This window comes from Paroedura picta, chromosome 2 (genome assembly GCF_049243985.1).
Source record: "Paroedura picta isolate Pp20150507F chromosome 2, Ppicta_v3.0, whole genome shotgun sequence".
Taxonomy (NCBI): Eukaryota; Metazoa; Chordata; class Lepidosauria; order Squamata; family Gekkonidae; genus Paroedura; species Paroedura picta.
Genome location: NC_135370.1, coordinates 65,331,524 through 65,351,328, shown reverse-complemented (window position 1 = coordinate 65,351,328; position 19,805 = coordinate 65,331,524). Strand labels below are relative to the sequence as shown.

The following is a 19,805-nucleotide window of genomic DNA, read 5'->3' as shown; positions in this document are numbered from 1 at the left end:
ACAACCAGTTGCAAACTGTATCTCATTTGAAACAAGAATTGTAGTAGGCCATTTATAACAATCAGTGTATCCACTGCTCAACATGACCCCATTTGTGGATATTTAAATCTAGAGTTTGGGTAAATAGAGAAGGCAGATTTTTCTGCAAAGCTGAGAAAGCCCCAGATTTTCAGGAAGATCTACAGAAAAGAAGATTGGGCAGAGGGATTAAAAATCCCCAAAATTATAGAAATAGAGCTTGTAGATTTAAAAAATTACTGTGCAGACCAATAAATGTGTTGCTGCTGTTATTGTGGTAAGAAATGAATGCCCTCAGAGGCCATTGCCTTGGTTTTTGTTAGTAAAGAACAAGGAGCAGGGCAGGGTTCTTGCCAGATCTGTTTCAGCCTTTTGAGGGAAGACTCCCAAATGATTCACCCAGGCCTGGCTACTTGCTGATGCCAGACATCAACCAGCCCATGAAACCCACTATGGTGCCGTTGTTAGAGTTTCAGACTGGGTTCTGGGTGATCAGGTTCAAATTCCTACTTACAGGTTCCCTACTGTGCAACTGAGCCCGGCCTAGCCAGGATAATGCAAGTCTGCTTGGATCGATTGGTATTGCACAACTGGTTCAAGCTATTCCTGGGAGCATGTTGCCAGAGAAAGGGAAGGAGGGAAAGCTGAAAGAAGGAAGAAGAAAGTAGGTAGGTTGGTGTGTGGTAAGGAGAGAAGAAAGCAGGAAAAGGGGAAGGTCTATTGGTGTTTTCAAAAAAGGGAAAGACAATGTAATGGAGGAGAGGGAAATGAGATGGCCCCAGCAACTCCTTGCAGGTCCCTCTTGTTTAAGCCATAATTAACATCAGCTTTTTAATACAGAACATTAAAGGTAGAAAGTGTTGATTTAAATATGTGATACGTTTATATCTATGATATCTTTCTCATAGGTTTGGAGTGTAAGTTTAGATTGTAATTTCTCCTTCTATGTCAGGAGGACAGCTTGGTGTTTCCCATCTCTCTTTGAGGGAGGCAGGTCGTATGAAAACTTCCTGTCTCCCATTGGGAAACTCCCTCCTTGCACTAGTTTTCTTCCTGCTTCAAGAGGGAGACTAGGCATCTCTTGCTTCCTTTTCTTTAGAACAATCTTCCCCAACCCCTGGGGTGCAGACTGGTACCAGGCCGCGGCAGGGGGGAGGGAGGCACCAGCACGCCAGTGGGCGCGCCTTCCCCCCCACATGGTGCGGCACTCATTGCACCAGGAGCGATCGGCCACTTCGGCAGCTGATCAATCCCAGGCCCCGGCACAGCGAGCGCCTCACTGCGGGGGGGAGGCACGGGCACCTGCGACCACTGCTTTAGAAGACTTCTCCTTTTCATCCCTTTTTCCCTCCTTGTCCTGCCCAGGAGCGTGCTCATGGTTGTGGCAGCCATTTTGTTTTTTGCTGGTTTTGGAGGGCAAAATGTTGACCAACAGGAAGGAAAGTAATTTCTCGTCCAAAGACAAACAGACTCCAGATTCAATCCCCAAAAGGTCCGTGGAGCCCAGGGACGCTACTGCACTGGCGGCATTTCGATCCCAGCAGCAGCAGAGGAGCAAGGACAGTGCTCTGTTTCTCAGAAGGCCATTAGGGAGCCACCCTCCCCCAAGCCATCTGACATAGTGGCTATGAGAGAGGGTCTCGATTCGGGCATGGGAACTACAGAGCAAAAATGGAGACGCAATTCAGAAAGGCCCCATTGAGACAGAGGCACAACCCCGATCGTGGACTCTGGTAACATAGCAGCAATGGCTGGAAGGTTCAAGCTACCCCAAGAGTTTTTTCATTTCTTGCAGAATTCGATGCAAACAGAAATAGCTATGTTTTACCAACAAAATATGTCATCCTCTTCCAGGGCCTCTTGTTCCTGTCCCCCCTCTCCAAAGTCTAGCACCTGAAGGCGTAGGTCTTCTTCCTAGCAGCCTCATTCCATGGCTAGATGGCCTACAAAGGCCGCTCAGAAAAGGCCTTACTATTCTTCTAATTACCACTCAGATACTTCTGAGGAAGACATGGAAAAAGAGAAGAGGACAAGTTTATTATCGATGAGGAGGTGGAGTCTGTTCAGGTCCCGCAACCAACAGAGATTTTTTAATTCTGAGGATTTCTGTCAAATAAGTCCATATCTATACTCCTTTAAAGAATTTTCCTTTGCCAGAATCATTTTAAAGAAAATCAGAGCTGAGTGGGAGAAACCCCTAATGACTAAGCAATTTCCTTCTTTTATAAAGAAAATGTATGCACTTCCTGATTATGCTGAAACCATTTTGCAGGTACCAGCTATTGATGAGCCAGTCGCAGCTCTTCAGACATCAAGCTTGGTTTCTGAGGATGGTGAAGGCTATCTGAGGGATGTGATAGACTGGAAGTATGAGGCAGCTTTGCACAAGGTTCATGAGGCCATAGCCATGGTTGTCAGGGCTGTGCAACTACTGCTTCAGTGGTAGCTAGGGCTTCTGTGGCTTGGTGTAAGAAATTACTCTCTTTCCTGATTCTTAGGGACACATTCAGGAAGGCACCAATATATTTCTCAAGGCCTTGGCATATAACGCAAACACGTCTTGACGCAGTAGTATTTGCAGCTTGAACCATGGCTTCCACTGCTGTGGCTTGATGCTTATGCCTTAAGGCTTGGCAAGCTGATCCACACTCTAAGACTACTGTCACAGCATATCTTTTCCAGGGGGATAATCTTTTCAGAGAAGCTCTGGATAGGGTATTAGTAGAGACTGAAGAGAAGTAAAAAGCAATGTCTCACTGGATCCTCTTTTTGGAATCAGAACTCTGGCTCTAGGTGCAGGCTGGAAGGAAAAAGGGGCTCCTGGGGCCAGGCCAGACAGGGCATTCAGAATGTCTAGAGGGCAACAGTAAATCCCCCAAGGCATGACTCACTGAGCATCCCCATGGGCGGGGCTGGTTGCAGGAGCTTCAACAAGTCTGGTTAGATTCAGAGGTAGACTCCTAGGCTAAGAAGGTTCTTGGATGACCTGTTGATCCGGGCTCCCTCCCATCAGCTGTCCAGATCTTATACCCAGATAACTATTCAGGCTCTAGAGAAATTCAGATTCATTATCAACAGGAAAAAGAGCTCCTTTATCCCTTCTCAGCAGTTGGAACACCTTGGAGTGATCATAGATACAACCAGTACGTCCCTCTTCCTTCGTCAGTCCAAAGTTCATAAGACTATCCTGCTCACCAAGCAGATCATCAAGGCCAGGTATTCATCACTTCTACAGTTGGCTAGTCTGATGGGCCTGATGATCTCCAATTTAGAACTAATCCAGTGGGGGTGGGCTCATGCTCGCCCCCTGCAATAGGCATTGCAGCCTTTTCAGCAGAGAATCTCCAACAGGTTAGACATGCAGGTGACTCTGGATCGTCAGGTAAAATGCAGTCTTTGCTGGTGGACTGTCAGGAAGAAGCTGACCAGGGGCAAGTCTTTACTCATAATACACTACCAACAGATTTACACAGATCCGAGTATAATGGGCAGGGGAGTACTGCTGAACCACAGTCCAGTGCAGGTCTCCTGGTCAGTGGTGGAACAGAAGTAGCCCATCAGTCTTCTGGAACTAAGAGCAATATTTCCTGCCTTGGAAGTTTTTCAGACCAATCATAATAGGAACCCAAGTAGTAATCCACACACAACATTACGGCAAAGGTCTACGTAAATTATCAGGGCGGTTCAAGATCTGGAAAGCTCCAAAGGGAGGCCAAGCAAATCATGATTTGGGCCGAAAAGCATTTTGTCTCTCTCAAAGCAGAACATGTTCATGGAATTCTGAATACTCAAGTGGACTGGCTCAGCAGGCAACAGGAGACAGAGTGGAGCCTCAGCAGAGAAGTGTTTCAGATGATCACAAAATGTTTTGGTCAGCTGACCCTGTATCTGTTCGTATCACACGTCAACTACCAGATGGAAAGGTTCTGTGCAAGATTTTACCATCCCAGGGCAGAGATGATAGATGCACTACTATCAAACTGGCCAAGAGACCTTCTCTATGTGTTTCTTCTGGTGCCAATTTTGCCATGCTTCCTGAGGAGAGTTAGAGTTCTTCAAACCAAAGTGATCCTCGTGGCCGCCTGGTGGCTGAGACATTCCTGGTTTTTCACAATCATTCAGATGATGGACAGACCACATGTATTGTTGCCAGTAGTTGCAGGCTTTCTTGTTTAAGGCCCCCTCAGACATCCTTTCCACTGGGAGACAGGAAGTTTTCATTTGACCTGCCTCCCTCAAAGAGAGATGGGAAACACCCACCAAGCTGTCCTCCTGACCTATGAGAAGATGGACCCTTTTGGTTGAGTGTCCAATGGTTGTTCTATTCTAGTTGGTTTGTTTGTGTGCTGATTTTATTTTAACTTATTATTATTCTCTTTCAGTTAATGTTGGATGTTGATGTTTTTAAACTCAGTTTCCATTTATGTAACATATGGCCATCACTTATAAAGACTGTTCAGTTTTAGCATGTTTTTATGTCAATGTATTTTATCTGTAATAGATGTTGTTTCAAAAGTTGATCATTATGGTTATACCATAAACTGCATGCTTTGCTTATTTTGGGATGGTTTGCAGTTTTACAGTCAGTTGGTTATTTTCTTGTATTCAGTTGGTTGTTATAACTGTTTCGACACTTCCTGAGCTTTTTTTCTTGTTTTATGTTCTGCGCTGATTGTAGGCAATTTCTTCTTTTTTGTGCAATATTGTAGATAATGTTAAACTAGCCAGTGAATGAACCCATTGCCCATGAAGTGTGTGTTCTAAGCAATCAGCAGAAATGTCTGCAAACTTATGGTATAATGATAATTTCTAAGCAGAATAATATTTTACTGCCGCTATATAAGCAATTTCATTTAGAAAACTTTAGAAAGCTTACAGCCTTTCTAAAGACCCTCTATAGAATGTATTGTGCTATTATTTGTCTAAAAGAGGGAAGTGACAGTTGGCTGCCTTATTCAGTAACATGTTAGAAATGCAGTCACACGTGGGATGCGTGATTGATTTTACAATTGTATTTTTTGTTTGAACAGTTTTGATCATAGCTACTGTGGTACACAATAATTGTTTCTATAAGTCACAGCAGGTGTAATATGGTTGGATTAGTCCAGAAAGAAAGAAGAACCACTAGTAAATGTTCTGTAAATGTTCTGAAATGTTTTCTGTAAACCACCCAGAGCCGTAGGGAAGGGCGGTATAAAAATCTAAATAAATAAAATAAATAAAAATAAATAAATAGTAGATCAAAGAACTCTGCCAACATTACAGTCATATTGGTAATTTTTAAAAGGTTAAGCAGGAAATTGAGGGGGAGTTTACCAATGACAAAGAACTTGTATATCTTGTGTTTATAAGAAAACTAACATGAACATTTTGTGAAGGTTATATTTATAAAACCTTTTCTTTCAGAGTATATATAGCAAAAAGACTGTAAAATCCAAAAGCAGTTTCTAATGTGTGAGAAGAAATGTGAAAAAGACCATTGAGGAATACCTTTAAACTCCTTTCCTTGTTTCATTAATTTCTGTGTTTAGTATAGTATCATTTTTTGTGTACTTTAGCTTCTGTAGACACTTGCAGTCATGCTTTCTTGAAGAAAGAATTAAGGATCCTATGAAAAATTATCACAAGTGCTGAAAAAAGATGCAGTGATTTGTTCATTTTAATTCCAGAATATGGGGCAATGTCCAAAGTCGGCAACTTGCCCCTCTCTTCCCTCCAGAGGAAAGAGGATTAATTTGACACTTGTGTTTTTGAGGGGAAGGGGGGGTGCTTCATTGTGATTTGCAAAGCTGCTGAAAACCTTCATTCAACCAGTTTCTTCTGCTTCAGGTGCCACAATACAACAGTGTTTTCATGGTTAACATGGAGCAACACTTCTTCAGATCATATCCATTAACATCCTTCTTGTATCTGAGATTTATAGGTGATATTCATATCATTTGGACACATGAGAAGGAAGGAAACACTGTAGAAGTTTCACTAGGAATTTCACTTCAGCAACTTCCACCCCATGACCATGAACCAATTCACACAAGAAATACTTTTTCTAGACACCACTGGGCAAACACCTAATGGAAGTATAAAAACTGCCTTATGATGGAAACCTACTGATCACCATCTGTAAACCGCCCGTGGCGCCGCGGGCGCCACGGACTAAATAAGACAGTAAGGGGTTCTGGGGCGGGATGTGTCCGGGATGAGGAAGGGTCCAGATTGGACCCTTCCTCATGACAGACAATCAGAGGGACCAATTGGCAGGCGCGAAGCGCCTGCCGATTGGTCCCTCTGATTCCCGCCGCCAGCAACTGCGAGCCGCGCGCAGCGCGGCTCGCAGTTGCTCCTTTGCCGCTGGCCTGAAGCTGCGTCAGGCCAGGGGAAGGCTCCAGAGAGCCTCGGGTGGGGTGGGGGGGCGGCCGGCCCTCTCCTGGCTGCTGGAGCGACTTCGCAGCGTCGGAGACGCTGCGCAGCCGCTCCAGCAGCCAGGAGACGGCTTCGGAGAGCGTCGGGTGGGGTGGGGGGGCGGCCGGCCCTCTCCTGGCTGCTGGAGCGGCTTCGCAGCGTCGGAGACGCTGCGCAGCCGCTCCAGCAGCCAGGAGACGGCTTCGGAGAGCGTCGGGTGGGGTGGGGGGGCGGCCGGCCCTCTCCTGGCTGCTGGAGCGACTTCGCAGCGTCGGAGACGCTGCGCAGCCGCTCCAGCAGCCAGGAGAAGGCTTCGGAGAGCGTCGGGTGGGGGGGGGGCGGCCGGCCCTCTCCTGGCTGCTGGAGCGGCTTCGCAGCGTCGGAGACGCTGCGCAGCCGCTCCAGCAGCCAGGAGACGGCTTCGGAGAGCGTCGGGTGGGGTGGGGGGGCGGCCGGCCCTCTCCTGGCTGCTGGAGCGGCTTCGCAGCGTCAGAGACGCTGCGCAGCCGCTCCAGCAGCCAGGAGACGGCTTCAGAGAGCGTCGGGTGGGGTGGGGGGGCGGCCGGCCCTCTCCTGGCTGCTGGAGCGGCTTCGCAGCGTCGGAGACGCTGCGCAGCCGCTCCAGCAGCCAGGAGACGGCTTCGGAGAGCGTCGGGTGGGGTGGGGGTGCGGCCGACCCTCTCCTGGCTGCTGGAGCGGCTTCGCAGCGTCGGAGACGCTGCGCAGCCGCTCCAGCAGCCAGGAGACGGCTTCGGAGAGCGTCGGGTGGGGTGGGGGGGCGGCCGGCCCTCTCCTGGCTGCTGGAGCGGCTTCGCAGCGTCGGAGACGCTGCGCAGCCGCTCCAGCAGCCAGGAGACGGCTTCGGAGAGCGTCGGGTGGGGTGGGGGGGCGGCCGGCCCTCTCCTGGCTGCTGGAGCGGCTTCGCAGCGTCGGAGACGCTGCGCAGCCGCTCCAGCAGCCAGGAGACGGCTTCGGAGAGCGTCGGGTGGGGGGGGGGGCGGCCGGCCCTCTCCTGGCTGCTGGAGCGGCTTCGCAGCGTCGGAGACGCTGCGCAGCCGCTCCAGCAGCCAGGAGACGGCTTCGGAGAGCGTCGGGTGGGGTGGGGGGGCGGCCGGCCCTCTCCTGGCTGCTGGAGCGGCTTCGCAGCGTCGGAGACGCTGCGCAGCCGCTCCAGCAGCCAGGAGACGGCTTCGGAGAGCGTCGGGTGGGGTGGGGGGGCGGCCGGCCCTCTCCTGGCTGCTGGAGCGGCTTCGCAGCGTCGGAGACGCTGCGCAGCCGCTCCAGCAGCCAGGAGACGGCTTCGGAGAGCGTCGGGTGGGGTGGGGGGGCGGCCGGCCCTCTCCTGGCTGCTGGAGCGGCTTCGCAGCGTCGGAGACGCTGCGCAGCCGCTCCAGCAGCCAGGAGACGGCTTCGGAGAGCGTCGGGTGGGGTGGGGGGGGCGGCCGGCCCTCTCCTGGCTGCTGGAGCGGCTTCGCAGCGTCGGAGACGCTGCGCAGCCGCTCCAGCAGCCAGGAGACGGCTTCGGAGAGCGTCGGGTGGGGTGGGGGGGCGGCCGGCCCTCTCCTGGCTGCTGGAGCGGCTTCGCAGCGTCGGAGACGCTGCGCAGCCGCTCCAGCAGCCAGGAGACGGCTTCGGAGAGCGTCGGGTGGGGTGGGGGTGCGGCCGACCCTCTCCTGGCTGCTGGAGCGGCTTCGCAGCGTCGGAGACGCTGCGCAGCCGCTCCAGCAGCCAGGAGACGGCTTCGGAGAGCGTCGGGTGGGGTGGGGGGGCGGCCGGCCCTCTCCTGGCTGCTGGAGCGGCTTCGCAGCGTCGGAGACGCTGCGCAGCCGCTCCAGCAGCCAGGAGACGGCTTTGGAGAGCGTCGGGGTGGGGTGGGGGGGCGGCCGACCCTCTCCTGGCTGCTGGAGCGGCTTCGCAGCGTCGGAGACGCTGCGCAGCCGCTCCAGCAGCCAGGAGACGGCTTCGGAGAGCGTCGGGTGGGGTGGGGGGGCGGCCGGGCAGGGCTTCAGAGAGCCTGGGGGGCGGGGGCCGCCGGCCTTCTGGCTGCCGGAGCGGCGAACGCGCCGAAGAGCCGCCGCCCGATCTCAGTTCGCCCCGTTGACCAGTCGGCCCAACTTCGTCGCCAAAACACTGAGCCCCAATGACCAGCCACCACGGGAGCCCACACCCTGCTTGCCAATGCAAGCGGAATGGCGCCGCGTAGCTGCACCCCATCCTCAAAAATGGCCCCTCTGGACGGTAAGCTCCCTCGCCTCTTTCTGCCTAATTGGGCAGCACGCCGCACAACAAGCTGCATTATTGATTCAGAAGCCTTCAAGATAAAAACTAGATGCTGTTCGTTTTTTTAAAGTTGGAAGACAGGACAAGGATTACTTGGATTGAATAAATAACGCTGTCTTACCCACATCAAGCCTTGAGAGGAGCCTGACAGAGCACAAGTTCAAACAAGGAAGTTATTTGCCAGGTAGTAGACCCTGAGTGCTGCTCCACTACCAAACAATCAGAATGATTCAATTATGCCTGCTACTAGATAATTAGTTTAGTCATTTATGGCTGCACGTCCGCTTCCACGGGCCCCTGCCAGCACCCCCCAACCCACACTCACTGCTAGCGCCCATTGCATTTAGAACTGCAATGGGCTTGATTACTAGTGTTTACATATCTCTATCACCATCCTAAATGCAGCATGGTATAGTAGTTTACAGTGGCAGATTCTAATCTGAAGAACTGGTTTCCCCCCCCCCCCAACTCCTCTACATTCAACCAGCTAGATGACCTGGGGCCTGTCACAGTTCTCTTAGGGCTGTTCTTGCAGAGTAGTTCTGTTAGAGTTCTCTCAATCCCACCTACCTCGTAGAACTGTCCTGTGGGCAAGAAGGATGTGGACAAAATTGAGAGGGTTCAGAAGAGAGCAACAAGGATTATCTGAAGAGAGCGACAAGAATGATCTAAGGCTTGGGGACCAAGTCCTATGAGGAAAGGCGGAGGGACTTGGGAATGGAGAAGTTGAGAGGGGACAGAATTGCTCTCGAAATATTCGAAAGGTGATCCCTTGGAGGTAACAGTTCCTGTTGGCAGCAGTAAGGGATTTAAACTATGTGTAGAACAGTACTGGCTAGATATCGGGGGGGGGGGGGGAAATTCTCACAGTCAAAGTAGTTCAGCAGTGAGAAGAGAAAAGGAAAGGTATTTGTAAGCTGCTTTGGGACTCCTTCGGGTTATACAAAGTGGGGTATTAAACCACCCAGCTTTCAAACAATACGTCACAGTGTCAGGCTCTATGCTACAGCCACATCTGTTCTGATTCCTCAGACAGAACCTCTCACTTGCAGAAACTACAGCAGAGATTTTTGTAATTCCAATACCCAGCTGATGTAGAAAAGAAACAGATCAAAGACAGAATGATACCAAGGGATAACCTGCTACAAGATAGGCACAAAGAACAGAGCACTACTGGTGATCGTATACAGCTTTCAGCTCAAACCAGTTCAATGCATCCAACATTGTACATCCTACAGCCTGTACTGGACTACTTTTTCAGAGGCATTGAGAGACAAGCCTTTTCTTGCCCACAGCCAGCCTCCTATCCTTAAACAACTCACTCTCAACAGTTCCCTTCCAAAGATGGACTCAGACTCAGGGACCAGGGCCTGCAACAAATCAAGATCCCACCTCATTCCCCATATTTACTCTGACAACCTTATCCCTGGACCTAACAACACCAACCATTACCATCTCAGGCTCATTCACTCCAACATTATATATGACCTCAAACATCAACAGTGCTTTTCCAGTCTCTACATCAGACAAACAGTTAATTATTTTGCAAAAGAACAAATGTAAATCAAATGTTAAAAACCAAAACACTCAAAAGCCAAAGAATCTTCCGAACTAGAGGAAGATTACAAATGGGAGATTGCTGGCTTGAATTCATTCATAAATTTAAGACAATGGACCCCCTCAGGGCTGAATAAGAGCATGAAATTCTATCTCCCTTTACATGCTTTTTCTTCCTCCAAGCATTTCCCCTTTGCTCTAATCAAGTTAATTATAGTGTGCATTTTGAGATCCTTCTTTGCAGCACCTCTCCTATCTAACTAGAATATAAGGTCTCAGAAATTGCCCTTACAACTTGTATACAAGTTACTGAGTTAAGTGTTTAAAAAAAACACACAAACCAGAGTTTGTCTTATTTACATAGTATGGAAGCTTTATACAGTATCCCTCATCCTCCATGTTTCTCGGTTAAAGGGAAATAATGATCAAACAAATAAAAAAGGTGATCTGACTTCAACGGTAATAAATTTAGCTTACAAAAATAGAAGCACATATTACATGCCACATTTCTGTATGCACATTTGAATTATTGTGAACAGATGAACTTCAAAAAGCATTAACTTGCTACAGCTCAATGCCCAGGTAAGAGAATAATAGAGGTCCTATTACAAAACTTTATCACAAAACGTTATAAAGTTGAAGTTATGTGCAGACAACTCACTCCCTACCTGATTGGCCCTCCCTGGGGATGTGCCGCCAGTTCACAGAGAGCACTCTGCCCATGAGGGCCAATCAGTTCAAACTGCATGCAGTCAACTCACTCCTTACCTGATTGGCTCTTCCTGGCAATGTGCTACCAATAGGAACAGAGCATTCTGCTAGTAAAGGCCAATCAGTTCAAATTACATGCAGACAACTCCCTACCTGATTGACTCTCCAGTTCAAATTGCACTCTGCCAATGAGGACCAATCAGCTCAAATGCACTCTCTATCTGATTGGCTCTCCCTGGAGATGTGCCACCAATACAGAGAGAGCACTCTTCCAGTGAAGGCCAATCTGTCCTCTTCCTGCTGCTTGCCCAATAGAAGAGATGCTGGCCTCTCTGAAAGGCCCTGCTGCTGTTAAGTTGCCCCATCCTCAGCCTCTTCCCACCATCCAACTCCCCCAGGCAAGGGAGGGAAGCTAGCTGCTTCCTTTGCCTCCTGTGTTGTTCTCAGGTTTCAACTCTCCTGGAAGGAAAGACAGACAAGCTGCCAGGAAGGCAGAGATAATCAGTATTTTAAAAACAGAATGCCAAGGGACAGACAAAATACAATGAATCTTTAAACTCATTCCAACGAGCAAAGGGTTCATTCAGCTAATCCAAGGGCATCAGCAAAAGCAGCAGTTCCACAACCCAGGCCTCCCAACCACAAGTTAATATAGGCTGTCAGCAGTTTCTCAGTCCTCACTCTGTGATGACTCACAATCTTCTGTAGTTAGCAACTGTCTTGTTAACATGGTGTGGTGCCTTTTAGAGTGGAGCTCTCTTCTGGCACATAGCTGGCTTTGCTTAATTGGCTCAGGTGAGCCAAGTGGGCTGACAAGGCAGGGAGCTGCAGCTGGAGACTAGGCAGAGGAACGAGGAGCTTCTGCAACAACTTTGGCATCAATGTACAAGCACCCAGGAATACAAGGCAAGCTAGCACATACACCTGCACTGTGCCCTTCCTGGGCTTTGGCCATCTCTACCCCATTCCTCGCTCAGTCTTGAGATCCAGGGTAGTGAAGTGGTTAAAGAGTGGCAGACTCTGATCTCAGGAGCTGAGTTTTATTCCTGATTCCTCCTCCATATGTAGGCAGCTGGGTTGCCAACTTCCAGGTAGGGGCCTGGAAGGTAGGATAAAAGAGAGAAAGAAAAAGGGGGAGGGAAGACAAACATCCATTTTTCTGATGTATATTAGTAATTTTATAATCAAATGCACTTTGCTGGGTTTTGACCGTATTAATAAACCTGTCTTTTGTCTAAAAAACAATAGTCTAATATGCTGGATGTAATGTATTTGGAAGAACCTTCAAATAACCTTATGTAGAAACTTATGTATATATATATATATATATATAATGTGTGTGTGTGTGGAATTCAGAAATTGGAGCAGTTTAGAAAGATTGCCTTTTGTTTTCTTCATTTACACTAAGACTGTTTCTTTTTGACTTTTCTGTCAATTCCTGTTTATTTGATGAAAGGAGGATGACGCACTGTGCACAGCTTCACCTTCAGTGAGCAGTGAAGGTGGATCATGTTTTAAAAGAAGAAAATCCAGAATCCTTTGATGCAGTTTCTTGGGCTTGTCTCAGCTTCAGTTGAACACAACAGTGACCATCTTAGATTCCATTCTTTTTTCAGCTTTTGCACTGAATAATTTGTGTAGATTTATTTGTTTACAAGCTTATTTGAGCATTTCCTCCCTGTGCTGTGGACCCCAAGTAATTTACTGTTTTGCAGGGCAAGAGTCAGAATTTGGACTAGTGCATTTATATAGAAGCCTTATTTGCTGCCTCAGCATTTTTTTCTCCCAGCTATTATCTGCTTTAATACTTAAATGGCATTGCCTTGCTTCAAGACACATAACCATTCTCCTTGGGAGATGTCATGAATGCTTAAAGTGACCCCTTCTGTAAAAGGCTGGGGGAAAGTCCCTGGCTCAAGTGAAGCTATGATTCTTTCTCCCTCACATAGTTTCTATAGGTCAGAGGCATTATTTATATGAGAAAGGTTAAAGAGTTTTCTGCATAGGGCATTTTCACAGATAATTTGCTGCTTAACTGTGCAGTCCCAAACAGAGTTACGTCCTTCTAAACCCACTGACTTGAATGAATTTAGAAGGGTGAAACTCTGCTTTGGATTGCATTGTAAGCCACATGCATAGGTAACTGGCGCTCAGCCCAAAAAGAGGGCATCTTGGGGCTGATTTTGATTGTGTATGCACCAGTAATCGCACAGATGTTGGTGAGGGGATGAATGACCAAGTTTATTTCACAAAAACTGCCTTTCTCTTCATCCATTTTATCCTTTGCTTCTGCTTTATATTTGAAAAGAAAGAGAAGAACATTATTGATTGCGATATTACCAAATAGCTTCTTGGCTTCCTTTTAATGATAGTACCTTAAATTACCATTCATCAGGGGGGGAAATAATTCATTCGGTAGGGATAGGGAAAATTTAAGGAGGCAACCTTGCAGATTACTTTTATCATAATGTTTGAATAGCCCTTGGGGGGTGTGATTAAGACTTGCCCCACTGTGTACGGCAAAAACAGAGTTCCCATAATTTACAGCTTTGTGGTGTATGAGAGTTTCACATACTCGTAGAACTCCTCTTTTGTATGAATCATCGTCTGCTCAAGCCCATCAAAATTAGAAGGGATAGAGTTGATAAAACACTATTTTTACTTGCTTTCTCAGCCTATTGCAGCCAACTGGGCTAGCTCCACCTATGACCAAGACTCCTTTATTGTGTGTATACATGAGTGGCATGTTTCCCCCAAACTTGGTGAGGAGGAAAGAGAAGTAGAGAGAAGAAGCAAGGGCAGAAACTACAGGGGAGAAAAGCTACTGCAGGAGGAAAGAGAGAAGAGATGAGTAGAAAGCCCTGTGATGGCACAGAGAAAAAGCGGGTCTAGGGTGCAGGCACACTTGTGGGGTGAGGAAAGAGGAAGTAATGAGAGTGCCTTTGTGCAGGGAGAGGAGCACTGTAGTGTGTGGAAACAAAAAGTAACAGGTAAATCTGTATAGAGAGAAATGGAACAGGCAGGGAAAGTTCCTACACATAGTATGGAGGAAGATGGAAAACATCAGAAAAACTTGTGGCTATATCAGTATTATCTCCTTTTGAATTAGTGAACTGAAAAAATGCTCACCTCCCTCCCCCACACATATTTTAGAGCCCCTATACCTCTGATGGGGGCAGTTCTTCTGACCATCTATGTGGCAAATAGCCAAATCCTGAGGGTAATCAGAGTCCTCCTTTCAGGTGTAATTCAGTGAAACCCATCACAATAGCTGTAGTACTAGTTGTTCCTGATGATCATCATCATCAGTAATAATAAGAGGGAATTTGTATTTCACAGAATTTAGATTCTCTAGCTGCTTCTTTGGCTCAGCTATTTGTAATGGTTCTTTTGTTTCACAGCAATTCCAGGTTCCTTATGATTGCTCTGGCTTATGCTATACCACTGGGTGTTTTCTCTGGTTGGTCTGGAGTTCTCGATTGGATATTAACCCCGGCTCATGTGAGCCAGGTACGTATGTATATGACATGTTTTGCATCTTGCTCATGTGTGGCTGTTCAGTTACTGTTTCTGTTACAGTTCACTAAAATTACCTTCCTGAAGCAGAGCACATAAAAAATGATGTGTAGAAAAAAGTTTGGGGTTCAGCAGATATTGAAAGAAATCCCAGGTCAAGAAAAGGGAATGGACAGAGGACAAAACTAGTGTCCACTTTACTGGAAGAGTGTACTTAATTGGTAAAAGGATGCTTCTTTTAAAAGAATATGAACCAAATTCATAGTATCCTAACATCTGCTAGCTGTGATGATGCAGAAACGGGTCAGCACTGTTGCCAGGATCACCTGCAATTTCTGTTACTCCTAGCTCATATTCTGACCCCTTATTTAAACGATGAGGACTTAGATATGCTGATCCATGCTACTGTAATCTTCAGTTCAGGCTACTGTAATGCACTGTACGTGGGTTTGCTTTTGAAGTTGTCTTGGATGATTCAGTTGGTATAAAATGCAGTGATGAGATTCCTGTCCAGGGTCAGCCACTTGAAGAATATCATTCCAGTGCTACCTTAATTGCACTTGTTACATACTTCTTTCTGGTCCAATTCAAAATGCTTGTTTTTACTTTATAGGCTTTCATGGCCTAAGGCCCCCATACATATTTCACTCCCATGCGCCATTTACCTGATCTCAGATAATCTCCTTGTGGTGCTCTCTCTTAGAACAGTCAATATAACAACAGCAAGGTCATGTGCTTACTCTGTGGGAGGTCTGATCCATTGTGAAGTTAGTGGAGTGGTTGATCTTCCACAATCAGGGGCAGTGCACCATCAAAAACTAGTTGTGGAGGAGAGCTGTTGCATTACCAAAGCATCAGTCTAAATCAAAGGTGTCACACTCGTTTGGTATGAGGTCTGGATCTGACATAGATGCCCCGTTGTCAGGCTGCGTCATGTGTGTCAGAAAATATAATGCCAGGTACTGGAGGTGCAATTTTTTTAAAGGGATAGCAGCTGGTAAGTTCTGAGTTGGTGGGCCTGTGTGGCCCTATGGTAAGGTGACCAGATTGTCCCACTTTTGGAGGGACATCTGGGGGTACCTGGCAAATTGTACTTATGTTGAAATATATATTACAATACTATTTTTGCATTCTGTGCGTTCTATGAAACTTTTTGTTGTTCCATATAGACCAAATTTTTAATCAAGAACCTCCCCCACTCCCAGTCATTGGTGTCCCGCTTTACCAATGTTAAAATCTGGTCACCTTACCCTATGGGCTAGAGAGGGGGATACAGATAAAAACCCATATGTGTGGACTGGAGGGCCAGTGGTGTAGCACTGGGCAGATGCCTCTACAGGTGGGACCCAGGCCAAGCATAGCCTGATAAGCCAGAGATGCCCTCCTCCAGATGGTCACCTCTAGCCAAGGCTGCCAGGCAATCCATGGTGAGTCGATGCTGGGAGTTCAAGGCAGAGATTGTCAACAAGTTATGTTATTCCCCTGCAGCTGCTCCAGGCTGAAGGCTTCTGGATAGTCTGATGGGGGACCAGGCACCACATGCACAAGGCCTTGCATTTAGCAGAGGCTACAGGTCACCCAGTGACCAGTATAACCAGAGATCAGTGGCAGGACTAGATTCCCAATGCATTGAAGAAACCCAAAGCTCAGCCACTGCATGGGAAGGCATTAATATATCAGCAGGCCCCAGCAAAGATTCATTTGTGCACCCTCGCTCACCCCCCCCCCCACATACGCAAACTGTCATCCTCATGGCCATCTGGGAAAGCATCCCCAGATTTGTGGGCTGAGCGAGGAGATGTGCAACCTTACCTGGGCAAGGTTAAGCTGAGCTGGCATAGATGTGGGTATGGAGGCTGTCATTGAAGTGAAGGGAGTCTCCTTGACTGCTGCAGGCAAAGTTGTTTCGCCACTCGGAAGCCATGATTGGAATGGCTCCACCCACTTCTCCCCACCCCCCTGAGCAGCCTCCTGTTCCCTCTGTCACATCAGTTACCCCGAGGCCTTTTGTTTGGCACCCTTGATCTAGATAGTGTTGGATAAAGAGTACTAGATGTGCATCTTAGACCCAATCCAATGAGGTGGCAGTTCATTTCCTATGATGTTTCCTTGCATAGATTGGGTTTGGGGTCAATTTTTGTTTGTTTATCACAGATGTCATACACTCTACTTGCTTTCCACTTTGTTGGAAGTAACATCTTATTCTCATTATTTATTCTTTCCTAGGTGGATGCAGGTTGGATTGGCTTCTGGTCCATTGTAGGAGGCTGTGTTTTTGGCATAGCACTGGCAAGGTAACGACCGCAATGTTTCCATGTAGCTCTTTTTTTCTTCAGTGTAAATGTTCTTTGGTTATACTGAAACAATACCCATTGAGATCATTTTTGTTATCAATGACAGTTGTAAAATAACTAACTAAATTTTATATATATTATATATATATAGTTTTAGTATTAGTATTAGAGTTTTATATTGCATTTTATTAATGAATGAAAGTATACTGGTTTACTAGAACATGTTGGAAACCACCCTGAGCTGGCTGTGCCGGGACAGGCAGTGAAGAAATCAAATAATTAAGTACTGTATTTGCTGGCGTATAAGACTACTTTTCCCCCCTGAAAAACATGCCTCCAAGTGGGGGGGGGGGTCGTCCTATACGCTGGCTGCACTTCAGTTGGGATAGATATAGTGGCCTCCTGATGCCCGCCCACCACATTCTACATACCATCCAGTATCACGCGGTATCCAGCGCGGCCACAGCAGGTCATCAGTGTAGCTGCACTGAGCATAACCAGCAAGACAGGGGTGCCAGCCTTTTCAGCATGACCAGCCCATTCTGCTCGGCGGGAAGTAGCGGTGCTCCGGCCCGCCCCTTGTCTATGCAGAGCTCGCACTTGCGCACTAGTGCCGGTCACAGGGAGATGCAGGGGCGGGCCGGGTATATAACAAACGCTACATTTTGAGTGGAAATGTTGGTCAGTCATCTTATATGCCCAGTCGTCTTATAAGCCGGCAAATACAGTAAATACATAAATATGCTTGTCTGAGCTGATAATATCTTTATTTTTAGAATAGTAGTTTTATATTCTATGAGTTTTTCAACTTGCATATGCTTTAAATTCCATTTGCTCAGTCATCAAACTGAGCGTTTCATGCTATTTTTTTTTGTCTACAATTACCCATCCAGGTGATTCAGTGGTGTGAAGAACCACCATATTAGTCATCAATCAAGGACCATCAGTCCTTTTTCTTGTTCACTCTCATCTCTTCCTTTATAGGTTTCCTCAACCAAATTGTAGAGAAATTTACTATCCTGAATTCTGAACTAGACATTAATGGCCCTGTTAAATGTCACCTTGCTTTCTGCTCTCTTATGCTGAAAGACCAAAACTAATTGTTAAAACTACTCTATACCCTAAGCCAGTGTGGTGTCAGGGTCATAGTGTCAGATTAGGATCTGGAAGCCCCATATTCAGTTCCCTAGTCTGTCATGAAAACTTGCTGTTTGACCTGGTCTGGTCACTCAGCATAACCTGCCTAAGGAAGTTATCCTTCCTCTCTCCCCCTGCTTTTAAAATAAGCTTTTTGTCCTTGGGGTTGCAAAGATATGCTCGAAGGTGTGTGGGCAATGCCTAGTGAAACAACAGAAACTAAGTGATTGTGGAATAAGATTCAAGATTCGTAGCCATAGATAGCAGGCTTTATAGTGCCAGTGAGTTCTGCTGACTTCAGTGGGATTAAGGAAACAAGTACATCTGTAAAAATTCCTAGCTGCAACCCTTTGTGAAGAAAAAAACACACACCTCTGGTCCTAAGCATCTATGGTACAAAGTTGTTTCCTGGTTCTTACAGGCATTTTAGGTACTGCACAACAGCATGTGCCCACGTTTTCCTTCCGCTCATAAATTACATGGCGCTATTAAATGGGAATTTTCTGAAATTGGAGGGCCATCCTTTTCTAACCTTAAGGCAGCTCTAGCACAGATGTGCTGACTCAGACCAATCATGTAAATTTTGACCTTTTCTGGTAATATTCATTTGTTTAATATGTAGCGTAGTTTCAGTCCCAGAATATCCCTTTAAATGTCTAGTAGAACTGCTACAAAATTGGTTTCAAATTCTGTAGCAAGATGAAGTCTCTTACAGAGCCTGGTGCTTAGCAGTGGTATATTTATTTGTTTTTTTTTTCTGAAATACTAATGCTCTGTCTCCAAATACTTCTCTCCGGCTGAGGGATCGTATTGTTTCAAACACAGAGTTTTGTGCACAAAAGGAGTGGCGATTTGTCAGTTTTCGATGGATGATTTACCCTAGGCCTATTCAACAGCTATCTGTGTGAAGTTGAATCAATGTCTATGCAAACTATAATCTCCTGAAAGTTGTAATTAGGAAAATTAGGTAATGATTCTTGTCAAGTGTGACAGGCCTGTGTATTTCAGTGTCAGCCTGTGACTTACCATGCGGGCAGCCTAGTACCTTTTGGAATAGGCTCACAGTGTGTGTATGTGTGTGTGGGGGGGTGCTGCTTGTATTTCTAGCTGCTAATTTTGTTAGAACCTGAAGCGTTTCCATTTAAGAACTGTAGTGTAGCTTTATTTCCCCCTTGTCAATGCCTTCTTCCTGCTCACCCAGTCACTGCAGCTAAATTACAATATAATTGCACACTACCAGCAGACATCGTTTATGTCCTAAATAAAGACTACGCATGTTCCAGGTTTTGGCGATAGAAGAAACTATCTCTGCATTCACTAGAAAAGTTTGTGCCTGTGGTACAAAATTAGGCCTGTTAAAGGAAGGCACAGTTGGAAAATGTGCTCTTCGATTTTGTTATTTTGTTCCCTGTAGTAGTCAGTGTCTTCCTCCACGTGAAATTTATGTGCTCAGACTTGCTATTCTACCTGAGACTAAGAGGGCTGAGATAATGTACATGAAATATGTTTATGATTGAAGAGCCGGGGATATTTTGGACAGCTGGCGGGTGCGGTACCCTTTTCTTTTGGGAGCTGTGGAATGAGACTGATTTGAGGAGAAGAGGGGGAAACAATTTCAAACAGCGACATTCCTTTTTTCATGATTATGCAGCTACACAAATCAATTTCCCCTCCCCCCCCCCCGCATTTTCTTGTAGCCTCTACTAATTATCACAGATATTTTTCAGAAATTGTCCTTCACAGATCGGAATTTCCATTATCTTTTAAACTGTAGCAAAGTCAAACAAACTTTGTGTGCTGGCATAATATTTGTAGCAATCAGCAGTGGGATAAAGAGCAGTAAATTATGGCTTTCCACTATTTTATGTGAATAACAGGAATTTTCTGGCTATG

At 46.7% G+C, this 19,805-nt stretch overlaps 1 protein-coding gene across 1 annotated transcript in view; it reads left to right on the top strand.

The window, feature by feature from the left end:
* SLC49A4 (solute carrier family 49 member 4) overlaps positions 1-19,805 on the top strand; it is a 102,315-nt gene that overhangs the window by 48,708 nt on the left and 33,802 nt on the right. The window contains exons 5-6 of the mRNA XM_077320472.1: positions 14,367-14,475; positions 16,708-16,775. Of these exons, the coding sequence (XP_077176587.1) occupies positions 14,367-14,475; positions 16,708-16,775 (177 nt within the window). The remainder of the gene's footprint in view (positions 1-14,366; positions 14,476-16,707; positions 16,776-19,805) is intronic.